The sequence below is a fragment of the Eurosta solidaginis genome, chromosome 4 (genome assembly GCF_040869045.1).
Source record: "Eurosta solidaginis isolate ZX-2024a chromosome 4, ASM4086904v1, whole genome shotgun sequence".
In the NCBI taxonomy this organism is placed as follows: domain Eukaryota; kingdom Metazoa; phylum Arthropoda; class Insecta; order Diptera; family Tephritidae; genus Eurosta; species Eurosta solidaginis.
This window is the reverse complement of record NC_090322.1, coordinates 268,781,054-268,800,173: the sequence shown is the minus strand read 5'-3', so window position 1 is coordinate 268,800,173 and position 19,120 is coordinate 268,781,054. Positions and strand designations below refer to the sequence as shown.

At 36.2% G+C, this 19,120-nt stretch overlaps 1 protein-coding gene across 3 annotated transcripts in view; it reads right to left on the bottom strand.

The window, feature by feature from the left end:
• Nucleotides 1-17,351, bottom strand: part of g (adaptor-related protein complex 3, delta 1 subunit-like garnet) — a 164,306-nt gene extending 146,955 nt beyond the window's left edge. Inside the window, exons 1-2 of one of the 3 annotated variants that reach the window (XM_067786062.1) lie at nt 17,223-17,351; nt 8,692-9,045 (exon numbers count right to left, since the gene is read on the bottom strand). In XM_067786062.1, coding sequence (XP_067642163.1) covers nt 8,692-8,787 — 96 coding nt within the window. In that variant the 5' untranslated portion in view covers nt 8,788-9,045; nt 17,223-17,351. Of the gene's footprint in view, nt 1-8,691; nt 9,153-16,812; nt 16,895-17,222 lie in introns of those variants that run through there. The other 2 variants (XM_067786064.1, XM_067786063.1) reach the window with 2 other exon arrangements.
• Between the last annotated feature and the right edge of the window lie 1,769 nt (nt 17,352-19,120).

The following is a 19,120-nucleotide window of genomic DNA, read 5'->3' as shown; positions in this document are numbered from 1 at the left end:
CTTCGTCGCCAGGTCTTCAAAGCGAAGCAGGTTTGTTACGGTCTGCTGCTACGGTCTACGGCTACGATCCACTTGGGAGCGTGTTCACGCGAACACACCTAGTGATGTGGCGAAAGTTGCGATAAAAAAGTATCGAAAAAGAAGGAAAAGGCAGACCGGCCATCACTAGGGAAAAAAAACTTTTTTTTTAGCACGAGGTTCCGGCCATGGAAAGAGGTAGACATTTTATTTGTACGTCGCTTGCAAAAATTTTATTATAAATTGGAAGAGATACATAAAAAGAACCTTGCCTTGTGTCAAAAGTATTTGGTTTATAAAAAAATTACAAAAAGGACAAATAGACGCTGCAAATACCCTAAGCGAGTCAATTAAAATTAACAAAGAAAATGAAGGAAGCGACACATAAGCGACAGCAGTGAAAACCCACCAACACTGACTGGTAAAAGTGCTCCTATTAATTGCACACTGCTTGCCGTTTAACGGAGTCCCACATACTTATCAACCAACTACCCGGTCAGCACACGGGCAAAATAATTTTTGGGAATATTTTTACGCCTTCTAATTGTGGCGAAGCTTTTAACTAATATCGAACAGTTTGGAATCTTCCGTTTTGCAATTTCTTGCGGACCATAAAGGACAATACAGGGTCAAGCGAATTACGAGAAGACTCTTAAACCAACACCTCCGCCTCCAGGGCCAGCAGTACGCGGCAGCGCAATACAACGAAAGCCAAATTTAGCACCAAGTCATTCCGAAGTTTCATTGCCACCAGGTGCACTCGATCACCTCGGACCAGAGCGCAACAACCACCAACAGTACCAGCACAGCGCGCCCAAGACCGCGCACCACAACCAACATCAGCGTCAACTTCACCGGCAAGGTCAACTCCACCAGCGACAACACGCCGGCAGAGACCCATGGTACTTACTCTGTCGGCAATGTAAGTACCAGCACGGTATAAATTTAGATTTAATTACCCTACAAAGAAATTCTGGTCATGAAACTTACCCACGCCCATTCAAATGTGACTAAGAATATAACCTATGATTGTATAGTAACTAGTCAAACGGCGTGGAATGGCGAGAGCATTTTTGCAGGGTAGTTAAAAGAACTTTCAAGTGGTACTTAGAGGGTTTTATATAGCCCGGGTAAACCATTCGACAAGGATCGAATTTTTTTTTTTTTGTCGAAATTACGACATTTTTTAAGAATTATCAACATAAAAGATGCAAGGATAGTTTAGCGTATTATAGAAGAAAAGTTACGCATAACTGATTGCCACTATTTAAATTTAGCTTGTAATAATTATCTAACCAAGAGGAGCTTCAAAAAACTCAAAAATCCCTGCGGAAACAGTGAAAAAATAACCATCACGTACCAAAATGTTCGTGGCCTAAGATCGAAATTAAGTACCTTTTATCTGAATAGTTTTATTTTTACTTCTCAAGTTATAGCTTTTACTGAAACCTGGTTAAAAGCTGACAATTTTAACTCTGAACTCTTTTCACGTAAATATGTAGTTTATCGGCGTGATCGTGAATCTAGAGCAGGTGGTGTCCTTATTGCTGTTGACTCGACGCTTCCATCTGAGTTGCTGCTATTGGACACCACAAATGACATTGAATTTATAGCAGTAAAGCTTGCCTTGCACAATTTTAGTTTGTTTATCTGCTGCTCGTATATACCGCCACGATCGGATATACACGTTTATACATGTCATAGCACTGTTATTTGCAGTTTGTACTCGCAATTGCGAGACAAAGACCGCCTAGTAGTTCTTGGTGATTTCAATTTATCATCAGTAAATTGGATCAATACCATCGACTCAAATTTCATGACTCCCACTACTCAGCACGAGTTTTTAAACAGCCTGCTAGATACATCTCTTCTCCAAATTAATAATGTTTTAAATTCCAAAAGGAAAATCTTAGACTTAGTTTTTACAGATGACTCTGCGGGTATTACTCTAACCCGAACTCCCCCATTATCCCTTCCTGAAGACCCTCTTCATCCTACGCTTGAGATAGTACTGGATGTTGTTCAACCTGTGATGCTCGATGTTTCTAAGCCCAATTCCCGACCCCGGTCGAGATGTTTTTCAAAGACGAATTTTAGTGAGCTCAATAATTTGATCTCTGCCCATGACTGGTCGAGTCTTTATGCGTGTACAGACGTTGAAACAGCTACTTCCTTGTTTTATAGTTCTCTTGATGCTTTGTTTGAAAATTGTCCCCCTTCGTTATTCCAGTACCACCACGGGTAAACCACCTTGGTTCTCAAAGCAACTATTAAGACTTGATAATATTAAATCTAGACTCTATAAGCGTTTCAAAAGATCTGGTAAAGCTATTGATTTATCTAAATATTTAGTGGCGCGCTCCAATTTTCATCGTCTTAACCAGCAGTGTTATAAAGGTTACTTATCATGTTGCAAATTCCAATTTACTAATAATCCGAAACGTTTCTACAGATTTGTTAATTCCAAAAGGAAAATTTCTGGTTTCCCATCTACTTTTATTTATGGGTGCAAAAACGCAAATTCTGATCACGAAATCGCTGATTTATTTGCTGAATTCTTTAAATCAACCTATTCATCCCAATGTGTCCAGTCTAATCTTTACCCATATTGCTTGGAAAGTTCTAATAATATTTTAAACCCATTTATTGATAAAGATACTGTTCTTAATAAACTTCTTGCATTGAAACCGATATCTTCGCCGGGTCCGGATGGTGTTCCTAGTTGTGTACTTAAGTACTGTGCTGTCAGCTTATCAGAGCCTATCTTTAAATTATTTAAACTGTCTCTGGAATCCGCATCATTCCCATCTATTTGGAAACAATCGTTTATTATACCTTTGCATAAAAAAGGTAGTAGGTCTAATATTGAGAACTACAGAGGCATAGCTAAGCTCTCAGCTATCCCTAAAACTTTTGAGCAGATAATTACATACCAGCTTCAATACTTGTGTAGCTCTTTAATATCACCTTGTCAACATGGTTTTGTTCATCGGAGATCAACTACTACCAACTTGCTTGAATTTACGTCTTTTGTTATGAATGGTTTTTTAGTTTGCAAACAAACAGATGTAATTTACACCGACTTTAGTAAAGCATTTGACTCTGTTAATCACGAGCTCTTAGTTACCAAACTTGATCTTCTGGGTTTTCCAGCGCCTTTATTAAGTTGGATTTCAAGTTATCTTGAAAATAGGACTCAGCGAGTTTTCTTTAACAACATTCTTTCAAAGTCGTTTGATGTAACTTCTGGCGTGCCCCAGGGTAGCCATTTGGGTCCATTACTCTTTAACCTGTTCATTAACGACTTACCAAAGGTTATATTACATTCTAGAGTTTTTATGTATGCAGATGATGTAAAACTTTGTTACACATATCTGCCTTCGAACTTGTTCTGTTTTAATCAGCTTCAGGCCGATCTGGACTCATTTCAAAGCTGGTGTACTGCAAATTTACTTTTTTTGAATTACTCTAAATGTAAGCAAATGACTTTTCACCGTGTGAAGCCGGTCCTATCATCTTATACACTTAACGGCGACCCCTTGGAGCGGATATCTATTGTTACTGATCTAGGAGTTATTTTTGATCCGAAATTAAGTTTTACCACACATATTTCAACCGCTATAAACAAAGCAACTGGTGTATTAGGTTTTATCAAACGTTGGGCTAAAGAGTTTGATGACCCTTATTTCACAAAGATCCTTTATACCTCGCTGGTATGTCCTATTCTCGAGTACTGTTCATGTGTCTGGTCTCCGATCTATCAAATCCATGTTGATCGGATTGAGTCGGTCCAGAGACGGTTTTTAATTTTTGCATTACGAGGTCTCAACTGGGAATCAAGTACTCATCTTCCACCATACAGGAATAGACTTCTTCTAATTAATTTGCCATCTCTAGAGAATCGTAGAGTATTACTTGGCGTTATGTTCATTCACAAGCTCATCATTGGTGTGATTGACTCCCCTGACCTAATCAGTCAACTAAATTTTGCGGTTCCTGCTAGGGCGTCCAGGCATTTTGTGCCTTTTCATTTACCTCTATGCCGGCAAAATTTTGCTAGAAACAGTCCCCTGCGCCATTGGTGCTCGCGGTACAATGATTTGTATAACTGCATTGGCTTTGAATGTTCGTTTGCTGCTTTACATACTGCTATACTCTTATGTTTAGCCTGATATTTTAATTTTATTTTTTCTTATACAATGCGATGTCAAATGTTTATAACATACAAATTTTCTATGTACCTTTTTTGAATTTTTTAATTTTAAGAATGGCTCTGTATTTTACATATATATCTGTCTATTACAATAATTAGTCGACCGCTTTGTGTTTGCGTCGACTTTAAATAAATAAATAAATAAATAAATAAATAAATAAAAGAATTACTACATGAACACTTATGTTTTGCAACTTGACACAATATTAAAGAATGCAACCGCAGTTTAATATATTTACACATTTTAAAGGTTTGTTCACAAATAAACAGGCAGTTTGTCTGTCAGGTCAAGCAGCACTTACCTGTTAGAACGCTTAACACTAATTCCAACATACGCCGTTTATTTGAGAATGCATCTTATATATAATATATCAATCAAAACTCTTTAAATATGACTAAAATTGTATTCAGCAATTCACTAGTATAATTCCATTTACCTAATGCCTACCTAAGCATTAGCTTTACATAAAAAGAAAAAGCATACATTTTTTGCGATCATTTTAAGAATATATTTTGTCACCTTAAGATGTTTGAAGTTGGCTCTATACATTTTATGGATAATAAGCCGTCGCTATCACGTGAAAGGTTTTAGCGATTCATTTTGGAAGCTTAACCATAAATTTAATGAATTTTTTTGCGACAGCAGCCATTCGTCGATTGTCGAGTATGCACGAATTGGCAAAGGGATTTTGAATTCAAAAATTTTTTTTTATCTTTCAAATGCAATATATAGATATATATATATACCTATGAATCTCTAAGGCGGGCAATATCTTTCGAACAACAAGACGAAAGTGATTTACGTGCACGTAATACATATTGCTATCGCAATTTTATCTTTATTGCTTTTGGTAAATACTCTTTTAGTACATATTAGATGTTATTATCGTCATACTAGGCGCATTAGCATTATACCGATTCGATGTTAGGTTACACTCAAAAATGAGTTCTACTATAGCACTTTATATATATTATTCGTTAACCGAACATAAGCAAAGTAAATAATATAATAATATACGTGGCTACAACAAGAAAAACCAAAAAAAAAAAACAATTTCTCTTTTTTAATGAATAAATTTTGCTTGAAATTAATAACAGCAAAACCAAGCAGAGTCCCAAACATGGAAATTTGTAAATCTCTATTCAAACTTTATAGTTCTAAATTATATTTTGTTGAATGAAAATATTTTAACTTTTTTTGCTAGTTAACAAAAACAAAGAAAAGAAATTATATCTAACCATAGCAAATTTAAACTTCAACAAAGTATATTTACAAATCATACAAGTACACTTGCTTCGTCAATTTTAATGTAACGAAGTTCTGGTACGTTTTGCTCTGAGCAAACCAAGTATAAGGAGAAAAAGAAATTTTTTTTTTTAAATAGTAATTATATGCAAAAGCATTTTTTTTATAAGTAATCGCTTAGAAACATTAGACTAAACGGTGAACGTGAAGGTTAAAGCCAAGACAAGATTTATCTATGAAAAGTGGCTGATTAAGTTATGATTAACTGCAACCAGATAAAATGTCCTAATGTAATTCCAACTTCGAAATTTAGAGAATTTTTGCCCTAGCTGTTCGTACTTCAAAATTTTTTTTTGGACGGCGCTTATAAGCAGTCTTGTTTTGGCTTGGGGCCTAGGCTGTAGCACCCTTGTTAAGAAACCCGCGCTTACCTTATTTTTCCAAGTTACATATATATGTTATTAATAATGAATTGTAATTAATAAATTTTATATGGGAATGCTGATGGTTCTCCTCATTTAGAAGGCACGTAGGGTTACCAGGTAAGGGGCCACCGAATTATAGGTGCGTCGGTGGCCATGGTTATTTGAGGGTGGGACCAAGCACCGGGCGTCGCAACAACACCCGCGGCGCCCCTCTGTATATTCGGCCCATTTCTTTTTCATTTTAATTTTCAGCTTTTTTTTGCAATTTTATTTTTCAACAGTTTTTTTTTTGAATTTGATTTTCAGCGTTAGTAACCGGCCATGTCCCGTTCGGTAGTTTTTTTTTTTGCGTCAGTTTTTTTTGAATTTGAATTTAAATTTTTGAATGTTAACGGTCTGTCCGTGACATCCGGTTCGGCCGGATGTTGTTTTATTTTGTATTGATAAGTGTTTTGAGTCGGTCTCTGCGCTTCTGTCAGGGTTTTTGATTTTGACAGCTTTCAGTTTTGATAGGCATGATAGGAACTTTTTTTCTGTTTATGGCGCAGGAACAGTAAGGTTGGCAAGGACCCGCCTCAGCCGACAATGACTAGCCACTGTGCACCAACACATCATGCCGACCGCATTCTTTACTGCTTCCATCGAAAATGCGTATCCATAACAAGGCACAGTAAAGATATCAATTGGCAAAGTGCCTTCGAGCCGTTATTTTTCTGAAATGCAAGGAGCATACTTAAGTTTGGCCCGCACATATGCCTAATATAATAATTTTAGTGTGGATAGTCTGCGAAGTGAGACGAGTGAGGTCTTATAAATGCAAGCATTGCAAGCGCATTAGAAATAGTGAAACTAGGGTGAGTGGTAAAACTAGACTTGGAGTCAATGTATACACCCAAATCTTCGACGTCCGGAGTTGTGCGGAGATAAGTGTTTTCAATATAATATTGAGAAAAAGATGTTTCCTGACGCACCAGCTGTACAGCTTGTTGATCCCTGCCTGAAGAATATCAGCGTCATTATAACAGCTGTGTAGACTTTCAGGTCATCGACATACAGCAGATACCTGGTATTGGAAAAGCAATAACTAATGTCAAGATAAAAAATAAATAGTAAGGGGTCCTGGATACTACCCTGAGGTACCTCTAAAGTTGCCAAGAATGGTTTCGAGTAAACCCGTCAATATTAACAATATTGCTTCTGTTATAAGAATGAGACTTAATCCACAGCAGAAAGGTCGAATAGCATTTGTCAGATCTACATAGAAGCAGCAAGTGGCATAGCCTTCTAGTTGTTGCCAAGAGGACGGGGTTATTTTTTAACATAGGTCCCAGTGTTTGATAGAGGGTTTCAGTTTGATCGTTAAAAAAACTATTCGTAGCACTATGGACTCATTCAGTCTATGTGAGGTCCTCACGGATCGGCCAGTTCAACCTAACCTAACTGATTCACCGGTCAGGTTTCATTACTATATACATATAGTGATGAATATGCCTTATATTTAACAATTATAAGTAATATCTTTATGGGAGTAATCATTTTCATAAAAGACACCGTTCACTAATTTCGACCGCTTCCCAAGGCAGCCGATTCTATGTACCGGAGCGACTCTGGATTTTTGCCGACCAAGGGCTGCCATTTCAGTGTAACCCCATTTAATTTGTTACGTCCGTGATCACACCTATTGGATGGGGCGAAGCACTGCTACAACAACAACAACAACAACAGCGGTCGACTGCTAATATGCGTCCAAAAATCCAAAGGTTGATATATTTGCAGTTGAAATTGACAATATTCATGTGATAGTTGCAATTTTTTTGTACATAGGGAAACAAATTTATAAAAGGATTTTGCACGGATTTAATTTTGATCCCACAAAGTTAGTGGACCGGTCAGGGTATTTTTTTATAAGCGCGTCTCAAGGCCACCAATGCGCAAAAATATTATGGATCCCACCCTTGGTTTACCGTTAATATCTTTTGAACGACTCAATGTTACGGACGATTAATGTTACTGAGATCAACGCGCGCTTTTTACACCTTTTCCAACATTTTTGTACGCGTATTAGCAGCCGATCTCTGTTGTAAATTATTACCAAATTTTCGCGCAGAACACCTTCTGCCGCGTTTATAAAAAATAACCCTGGGCTACGCCATGCCAAGTCCGGATGTGTGGTATAACCGTGGCTACCGCCACGGTGATGCACAATTTTTTTTGTGGGTACAACACAACAAAAACCACATGAAAATCGCCAAATTCAACTGCAAATATCTCCGGATAGAGATAAAATTTTCCTTTTCCGCCTTCGAATTATTGTTCTCGAGATTAATACGCGTCTTGACACCTCTCTCGATATTTTTGGTAGCGTATTAGCAGTCGACCCCTCTACTAGACTTTTACCAAATAAAGGTCACAAAACTATCAACTTTTCCTGGATTCCTTGGTTTAGAGTTAGCAGTTAAAGTGAATTAATGGGGGTCGGGAATATAAATAATTTTATTTTGTTATCTAAGAAATTCCATCTACCAACTTGTATTTATATTTATGGTGATTCTATACAACAGCATAGCATACTTAATCCACGTCCAAAAATATCGATAGGGGTGTTGTTGTTGTAGCAATGTCAAAAGACGCGTTTTGGTGACAGGATCGCGAATCCGAAAACGGAAAACAAAAATTTTTAGTCATTCAAAAGATATTAACGAAAAACCCAAAATTACCCCGGGTACGTATTTTGGTATGTCGTACACTAATGGAAAGTTTTATCCAAATTTACGCTACTCATGCCTTACCTCATTATCCTTATTATTTCTTATGCCACGCACCAGGTCAGTGAGATTCTTGTCAAACATACGTTCAAAATTCCCCTTCACCTTCTTCAAAGCCATATTTTCAATGTTAACACTTTAAATATGCAATTTTCGGAATATTTCAAATGTACATGGAAACTGTGTGAAAAGTTCACTATCCACCAGATGGATACTGCACCTTTGATGATTTATAAAAGTGGGCTTATCTTTTTTTTTTCTTGATGGAATTCTTTCAGATTGATGATGTCGACAGTTTTTTTTTTTTTTTTAATTGATTTTCCACTTCACAAAGGTTTTCAGTTATTTGTACCAATTTAAACGATTAACGTTTCATATCTGCAGAAGTACATTGACATGAATTTTGATTGCTCTTTTATTAGAAATGCAAAAATAAATTAAATAAAAACACTATTTTCTCTAAAAATATTGCTTCCGACTTTTTTACTGACATATGCGAATGGAAGTGATATATCGATGAATTACAAATATCGATACATCGTGGCGCTGAGTAACGCAGTACAGTGTTGTTATTGAGCTGTTAGACCTCCCTCATAAAACCGCCACCGACAGTTTCCTGTGAAAAATGTCTCATGCATATGCATCTTGGGTCAGGTTTTACAGGACGGTGCACAACTTAATTTTTATCAAAAGATGCGTTTCGACCTCCGTTCTTAGAATACGGATATTAAAAGTTTTACATTTGTCAAAACAAAAAATAAAAAATCGGACTTTATAGAGATTTTTATGCTGATTCCAACGGTATATTTCTTTGAAATGAAAGGTTTGGGGGTAATTCCATGTCAAAAGGCGATATTATGAATTTTTCAAATCAAAATATCTCCGAAATTAGTGGATGGATTTCAAAAATTAAAAAATCGAAAAATAACTTCTAAAAATACCTTTCATCTGATGTGTATATATCTAACTTTTCTATTCTTTATTTGCCAAAAATTTGAAAAAGCTCTTTTTTGCATTCGTGAACGAGCTGATATTACCTTATAACTCTTATGTTTATTGTTATGTTAGCCGATGCAACACCGGCTGCGCCATATATTCATATTCATATTTATTTTAAGTAAGAGGGTGTATATGTAAGACTTCAGTCTTTTTAGATACATCAACAAGGTGGAAATTTAACAAGTATATAAACTTAAATCTAATACAATTTTGTTTAAATTAATAGAATGAAATTAAATCTAATTAAATTAAAGCTTTACAGTGGGTATCAATTAAATTTATGTACGATTTTTAATAATCGGGGATTGCCCATATTGCTTTTTTTTTTTAAATGTATGAAAACATTTATTTGAAGCAATTTTTTAATTTTTATAATTTATTTAATAATTTGGGAAAAATTTAAACAACGTGACATCAGGACGGACAAGGCGACTGCTGTTTCGATTATACCTTGTAAATCTCTTCAAAGCCTTTTCTCCCGGGAGTGGGAGTCGAACTCGCACCCCTACGATAGTTGAAAATGGTTGTAAACGCATTCAGCTACGTCATGCCTGTTGTGAAGTCTTTCCCAATTGCCTTCTTTATGCATATTTTAATCTTTTACACATTGCATACTTCGTATGCAATTATGTGTTAAAGCTATGCTTGGTACGGCGATTTTCAAAGAAACTTTGGTTTTTGTTGCTGTTTTCGTTCTATTTATAGAACTACAACGAATTAACCAATTTTGTCTGTTTGTATGATTTTTAATAATCGGGGATTGCCCATATTGCTTTTTTTTTTTAAATGTATGAAAACATTTATTTGAAGCAATTTTTTAATTTTTATAATTTATTTAATAATTTGGGAAAAATTTAAACAACGTGACATCAGGACGGACAAGGCGACAGCTGTTTCGATTATACCTTGTACATCTCTTCAAAGCCTTTTCTCCCGGGAGTGGGAGTCGAACTCGCACCCCTACGATAGTTGAAAATGGTTGTAAACGCATTCAGCTACGTCATGCCTGTTGTGAAATCTTTCCCAATTATAAAAATTAAAAAATTGCTTCAAATAAATGTTTTCATACATTTAAAAAAAAAAAAAGCAATATGGGCAATCCCCGATTATTAAAAATCATACAAACAGACAAAATTGGTTAATTCGTTGTAGTTCTATAAATAGAACGAAAACAGCAACAAAAACCAAAGTTTCTTTGAAAACCGCCGTACCAAGCATAGCTTTAACACATAATTGCATACGAAGTATGCAATGTGTAAAAGATTAAAATATGCATAAAGAAGGCAATTGGGAAAGACTTCACAACAGGCATGACGTAGCTGAATGCGTTTACAACCATTTTCAACTATCGTAGGGGTGCGAGTTCGACTCCCACTCCCGGGAGAAAAGGCTTTGAAGAGATTTACAAGGTATAATCGAAACAGCTGTCGCCTTGTCCGTCCTGATGTCACGTTGTTTAAATTTTTCCCAAATTATTAAATAAATTATAAAAATTAAAAAATTGCTTCAAATAAATGTTTTCATACATTTAAAAAAAAAAAAGCAATATGGGCAATCCCCGATTATTAAAAATCATACAAACAGACAAAATTGGTTAATTCGTTGTAGTTCTATAAATAGAACGAAAACAGCAACAAAAACCAAAGTTTCTTTGAAAACCGCCGTACCAAGCATAGCTTTAACACATAATTGCATACGAAGTATGCAATGTGTAAAAGAATAAAATATGCATAAAGAAGGCAATTGGGAAAGACTTCACAACAGGCATGACGTAGCTGAATGCGTTTACAACCATTTTCAACTATCGTAGGGGTGCGAGTTCGACTCCCACTCCCGGGAGAAAAGGCTTTGAAGAGATTTACAAGGTATAATCGAAACAGCTGTCGCCTTGTCCGTCCTGATGTCACGTTGTTTAAATTTTTCCCAAATTATTAAATAAATTATAAATTTATGTACGTTTCAGATAAAATTTAATTTTAGTTTCAAATTTAAAAGTATAAATATATAGCATATATAGGATTTAGAAACAGTATAGGATAGAACAGACACTTAGCAACATGAACCAGTTAGATAGCAATCATACTCACTCCGCAGAACTAAAGTAATTGAGAATTACTCTTTCGTGATTACACCTACTCATAGCAGCTTTGACATGTTCTGGAATAGAATTCCACAGCCTCACAGCATTAATGAAAAAAAGTCTTGACGAGCACAAATAGGTATATTTCGGTATGATCAGGTTGTGATGTCTTTTAGACCTTGCGAATTTCAGTTTCTCATAAAGATATTCTGGAGTTTTATATTCTATAAGCTTGTAAATGAATATACAGTTTCTTGCTGCCAGGTAATCTAAAATAGTGCATCCCAGAATTTTAGTCTTCCAAGCCGATATGTGGTCATATCTTTTAATACCATAGACATATCGCGTTACATTGTTGAATGCAACATCAATTTTGTGAGACGAAATAGAATCGAGTTTGCTGTATACGAGCTCCGAGTACGTGAAGTGAGGCAAAATTAGTTGAACAGCTAACTTTTTTCTAGTATTTAAAGGCGTAAATGAGGCTGACATTCTTAATCTTCGTAGAACAACATACACATTACTAACAATTTTATTTATATGGTCTGAACAGGTTAGCGAGGAGTTCACTACAAATCCCAAATTCCGTATCTTCTCAGTAAACATTAAGACGCTATTACCAATATACAATTCTGGAATGTCTTCCACATGAACCAGACTATTACTGATAGGCAATACATACGACTTAACGGCATTTAGACAAAGACAATTATCGGATGCCCATTGGGAAATTGCCAAGAGATCACTGTTAATTTTAAAACACAAATCCTCAACAAGACCAACGCGACTGGACAAATACAGTTGAATATCATCTGCGTAAGCATGAGCTTTGACGTACTGACATACAGAAAATACATCATTGACAAAAATGCTAAACAAAAGGGGACCAAGAACAGATCCTTGGGGCACACCAGAGGTAACGCTACTAGACATAGAAGACTCAGCATTGCAGACAACCATTTGTGTTCTTCCAGTAAGATAGCTTGTCATTAGCTTAAGGGAGCTATCCGAAAATCCAAAAAAGTATTTAAGCTTTTTGCAAAGGAGGTCATGATTTACCAGATCAAACGCCTTAGAAAAGTCCAGGAGACAAAGGAGCGTAAGATGACTATCGTCGAGCTGTAACCTAATGTCGTCCATTATTTTTACCATAGCTGTAGAACAGCTATGTTTAGGCTTAAACCCTGATTGTAGTGGGGATAACAAATTATTTCGCTTAATAAAAGTAGAAATTTGCGTTGCCATTAGGAACTCACACACTTTTGAGAAGGCTGGCAGAATACTTATTGGTCTATAATCACAAGGATTAGTGGCATTATTCTTTTTTTGAACTGGTATAATAACAGCCTTTTTCCATTCCGTTGGAAAATGCGCAGTGGTAAAACAGTGATTTATTATATGTGTTAGAGGACCCAGAACAAAAGGCAACACTAATTTTACAAATTTCAGGGATAATCCATCATTACCTACTGCATTTGATTTAATCATGGTGAGTGATTTTAAAACATCAAACTCAGATACTCCTTCGAATTGAAATTTCTCATTTGAACTAAAATGATCTACAAGTGTTAGAGGGGGAGGCCTATGTATACTTCTACTAGCACTAGTAAAGTAATCATTTAGTACAGCTGGAGCTATTTTACACTCAGCCTCAACTTTCCCATGCACATTAAGCTTTTTCAGGTTATTCCAAAGTTCTCTTGTTGGTAGAGACGGACTCAGCTTGGCATCACAGTAACGTCGCTTCGCATTTCTAATAATCACATTCGCTTTGTTTCGTGCAATTTTATACTGCGACCAAGCGTATGCAGTAGCCGTCCTTCTCCATCTGGCATATAATGTATTCCGAATTTTAATAGCTGATTTTACTTTATTGTTATACCAAGGGCAAGAAGTGTTAATGGACTTAACACTACGAATAGGGACGTGTTCATTAAATAATTGAGCCAAGGTGTTATTTAAAAATTCAAGTTTTTCATCAACACTCTCAAGGAACCAACATTCAGTCCAGTTGAAATTCGAGACACTAGCACACAGGTCACTAACGTTTACAGACTTCAAGTCACGATATGTAAAAGTACTACTATTAGGTGGACAGTTAAACGACACATCTAGTGAGCAGAATACTAAGTCATGATCCGATATAAAAAACATTTGGTCAAACTTTATAACATGGTCAGGACTAGAAGAGATAACTAGATCCAACAGGCTAGGACGCGAGTTGTTGGCATATCTTGTTGGGATGAATCTGTTAACCACAGTAAGTCCAGCGGTAGACACATGATCCAGTAATTTTATTGTATAGGAATCATTTAAAAGAAGATTGACATTAAAATCACCACAAATAACATAACGCTCATATTCAATCAAATACGTAGTCAACTCAGAAAAAAACGAATCTAACATGCAACATCTATGAGGATTGTACACACATGACACTAGTATTTTAATAACATTATCTGTAATTTCAGCAATAAGAAATTCAGTTTCAGAGTTATTTGATATTGCTAAAGTTCTGATAGCAAGTGTAGACCTAAAGTAAATTGCAACTCCTCCACCTTTTTTGTGAGTTCGATCATGCCTAATCAGACCAAAATTTGGGATGCTATAATGAATATCAGACACTTCAGGATTAAACCACGTTTCTGAAACACAAATGACATCAACACATGATCCTCCAAATATATCCCTAACGTAGTCCAACTTTTCACTATTGAGACTTCGCGCATTAAAATGTACCACATTCAGGCCATTAGACTGCTGACATAAAATATTAATTAAAGTCTTATGGTTATTATTATAGTTACTATTAATACTGGAGGCCAATGTCCTACTGGGGGTTAAATCCATCACACCGACTTTATGAAGAAAAAACCACAAAATAAATGCAACACAAAAGCAAAAGAACATAACAAAAATAAAATATGATTGCAATTAAACAAGAGAAAGAAGAAGAAGAACATAGTGTAGAAACAAAGCATTTGAGATTTGAAAAGAGTAAGGAAAATAAGCTGAGCACATGTACCCAAGAAAGTAAACAAACAAAGAATATACAGGAGGTGGAAAATAATAGGAGAGAAAAAACCTGTTTCAAACTTAAATTGTAAACAAATGCAAATTAAAACTAATACATAGCATTGTATAGATATATATAAACTCATGAAAACGATTATTTTCGTGCTTTAGTGCCAATAAGTGCCTGCAGTTCAGCTCTGCTACTGATGTGCTTCGCTTCGTCTCCACTCTTCAGTCTCACACATATTTTACCACGAATAGAGAATGCTGACACTAACAACTTCTTTCTCCTAAGCTCTGATGCATACGCCATCACTTCACGCTGGGCTTTAGGCAGACTCTCATGTAAATAAATAGAGCTGTATCCTGGTAACTCAATATCAGAGAGCACTATCGATCTCTTCTTCGACTTGCAGAACAGAGCTATGGATTTTAGTAGTTGGTTGCGTTCATTAGCTGTGTACAATTTAACAACAATAGGGAAAGCACTGTTGTTTCTTTGTCCATTGCCCCTTACGCTCCGCAACCGAAAAACGTCTCGAGTGGGTGGAGGATTATGCTCAGCAACTCTGCAAATCTTCGTAAAAATATCTGAGAGACACTCACCATTTGCTTGGGGAATACCGCTGACGATGAGATCAGTTGAAACCGCACTGCTTTCAAGGGCGCAGAGCTGCGCCTTGGTGTTTGCTAGTTCACTGCGTAAAGTGAGAACGTCAGCACAAGCATTCTCGACAGCAACAACCCTTTTCTCTACGGCTGCAATTGTTGATTTTAGATTTGCAGTTTCGGCAGAGAGCTCACTGATTCTCTGCATTATCCTCTCTTCTAATTTCTCCAATTTTGTAACCACCGCAGTCAGCCCATCAGTCTGTTGCTCAAGTTTTCTCTCAATTCTTTCCAATGCAGCAAGTGATGGCAAGTTAGGCGTCTTGGGTGGGGAAGCAAGTTTCCGAGGTGGATTTCTCCGCACTGGAGGTTGCTCAGCCTGTTGCTCTTGTTTCCTCTCAACTCTTACAGGCGCAGTTGATGTGGGTGTGAGGGGATTTTTAGCGGGAGAATTAGATTTTTGCGCGGTATTTTTCTTTGCTTGATTCATTACGATTCCTCTCACTTTTTATTATTAAATAAACAAATATCAGCAGCGTTCTTAAGGCAAAGCAGCTCAATATCAGAAGCTCACAATCACACGTACAGCGATAGGTTGATAACTTAATTAAAATTACTTAGGTTTTATGGAAAAACACGCAAATACTTAAGAGCACCAAAAATACACGTCTTACTCAATTGACATTTGACAATTATTTTGCCATGCACAGTAATTCTGCGTAGAACACCTTTCTGCATAGGCGGCCTTCGGCCGCGCTTATAAAAAATAACCCTGGGCTACGCCATGCCAAGTCCGGGTTTGTGGTATAACCGTGGCTACCGCCGCGGTGATGTCCTTCTGCGTAGTACACCCTTCTGCGCAGATTTTTGTGAATATATAAAGCAGAAGGTTGTACTACGCAGAAGGAACATAAGAGTTATAATGTAATATCAGCTCGTTCACGAATGTAAAATTTTAAATAGTTTACCTTTGACGTATATTTTAGCAACAAAAAATTAGCAATGTTATACATTATGTATTTTTGCAATTAATTAATACAATGCATAAACCCATACATACATAAATAACATCATATATATACCTACATCGATACAAATAATTGAACTCCTATGACACCTTCTTTGTTTTTCGCCCCTAAATAATCAAGTTATACCTTCTAATATAAAGATATATATACTAAATTAAAGGTAATAAAATTATCTTCAACACGACAGCATTAAAGTATTTTGCCAATAACACATTTTTTCGACTTAATATTCGATTTATGATAAGTTAGCAATCATTTTCCCATAAAAACATAATTTTATTATAGAAATTTCTTCTAAATATAGATGTTTTATATATCAAACCTTGTTTTATTACCTATCTAAAGACATTACAATTTTCAAGATTGACTCAATAGTTTCAAAGATATTTTGTTTTAAAAAAATTTAAAATTTACCTTTTGGCATGGAATGTCAGGTCGTGGGTCGTCCCCGCGTTGGGCTTCACTCACACCTTGGCCCGCTCGGATGTATAGAGCCTCATATGTTGAGGTGGAGTACGCTGTTAAAACAGCAATATTGAAATAAATTTTTTTTTGCTCGTTCAAAATATATGAACAAAAAAACCGAAAAGTTACCAGCGGGTCTCCCTCCTAAACCAGGGGTGGTATCCACAGTATGTTTGCGCAAAACACTTTTCTACGTTGGCAGCCTTCGGCCGCGCTTATAAAATAGTACCCTGGGTGGGTCCAACACCGGTTTGGAGTCCAAAACTATATCCACGCAAAACACTTATGTTCACAGTTTTTTGTTGGGTACTCAACATAACAACAATCACATGAAAATCACCAACTTCTACACCAAATACCTCCGGATAGAGATACAATTTTTATTTTTGCACCTTCGGAGCATGGTTATCGAGATTAAGACGCGTCTTGTGACACCTCTCTCGACATTTTTTTTGGGAAGCAGTCGATCCCCCACTAGATTTTATTCATAATAAAATTTATAAAAATCGTGTTTACCAGAAATGTAAACACGAGAAATGTCAAATGAAATGTCCCAAAAACACCATTGTGAATTCGCATAAGTTCACAATGATGAAAAAAAGCTTTATTTGGAAGATTGTCAGATGGGCGTGCATGATATGGTGAGAATAAGGACAGGGATAGATATAGGGTGGTCATGATTACAATAGGCAAAAGAAAGACCGTGGGAAACGGCATAAGGAAACGGTTCTTTTCAGCGTTTCGGATAGTATAAAGGGGGGTAACTGAAGGAGAAACAAAAGTAAAGTAACATATAGCATCATATCGGGCTACAGTGCGCGCGCCGCTTTGCGAATAAATGAAAAAATATTTAACTTGTTGTGTGTGATTAAGTTTTTTTTTAAGAAATTCCCTGTGCGCGAGGGTCCAAAAAGGATCAGAGTAGTGCCGTATAATCTCAGTAATTTGTAAATTTTAATATCAGGCTAACTGCCTTTATGTAAAAGCGCGGCGTCGATCGAAAACTCTAAAAGAGAAGGGCGATACAAAACCCAACCACCAGGACAGGATTTCCTCGCGGCATAGAGATGTGGAATATTTAATAATCAGGTGAGTCCGTAAATATTAAAGGATTTTTTTTTTGTCATCTAGACTTTCACGCCGTTTGGGGTTCACGCGACCTCAAGTTTGACTTCGGTCACCAACCTCTTCATTAAATCCGCAGGCACGTATTTTCTTGGGTGAAGATTCCCACTCAAGCATTGTTTTCTTTTGCGTAATCCCAAATTCTAAAAATTTACTATCTCTTTGATTTTTTTTTTTGATTAAAATAATAAATTTCTGTGGATACATTCATTTCATATTGCGTGTAGGTATAAGGGCAATATAACATTGATGTATGTGCGACATAAGGCGCGTGAACGCCAAATCGGTTTTGGGAGCCTTAATAAAAAAAAAATTTTAATTGTCATATGTATTTAATTAGCGAGCTTTGCTCATATTGCTTTATACAATGGTTTTTTGTAATTGATATTAGAGAAAAATTGTAAGTTTACAAACGGCGATGGTTACTAGGACATGTTTCTGAATTTCACTTCTTCATCAGCTAGCTTTTCGGGAGCTGAGCCTTGAACTCGAGTCTCCAACATTCATATCAGTGCAAGCCTTTTTAGCTGCTACGCCATATGAATGTTCCGTTGTTCGCTGTACAATTGGTCTCTAAGAGTTGCCTTTTTTTTTTTGTTTATATTCCTTTTGATCACCATGTAGGCACATACACTCTGTATGTAGTTTATTCCTAATAGTGTGGATATGATTTGTAGGCGTGCTTTTTTGAAAGCTTAGTAACATTTGTTCGGATTTTTACAGTATTTGTTTTTAATACTTCCGCTGTTACTATTATATCAATATGATCATATGTATTTAATTAGCGAGCTTTGCTCATATTGCTTTATACAATGGTTTTTTGTAATTGATATTAGAGAAAAATTGTAAGTTTACAAACGGCGATGGTTACTAGGACATGTTTCTGAATTTCACTTCTTCATCAGCTAGCTTTTCGGGAGCTGAGCGTTGAACTCGAGTCTCCAACATTCATATCAGTGCAAGCCTTTTTAGCTGCTACGCCATATGTATGTTCCGTTGTTCGCTGTACAATTGGTCTCTAAGAGTTGCCTTTTTTTTTTTTTTTGTTTATATTCCTTTTGATCACCATGTAGGCACATACACTCTGTATGTAGTTTATTCCTAATGGTGTGGATATGATTTGTAGGCGTGC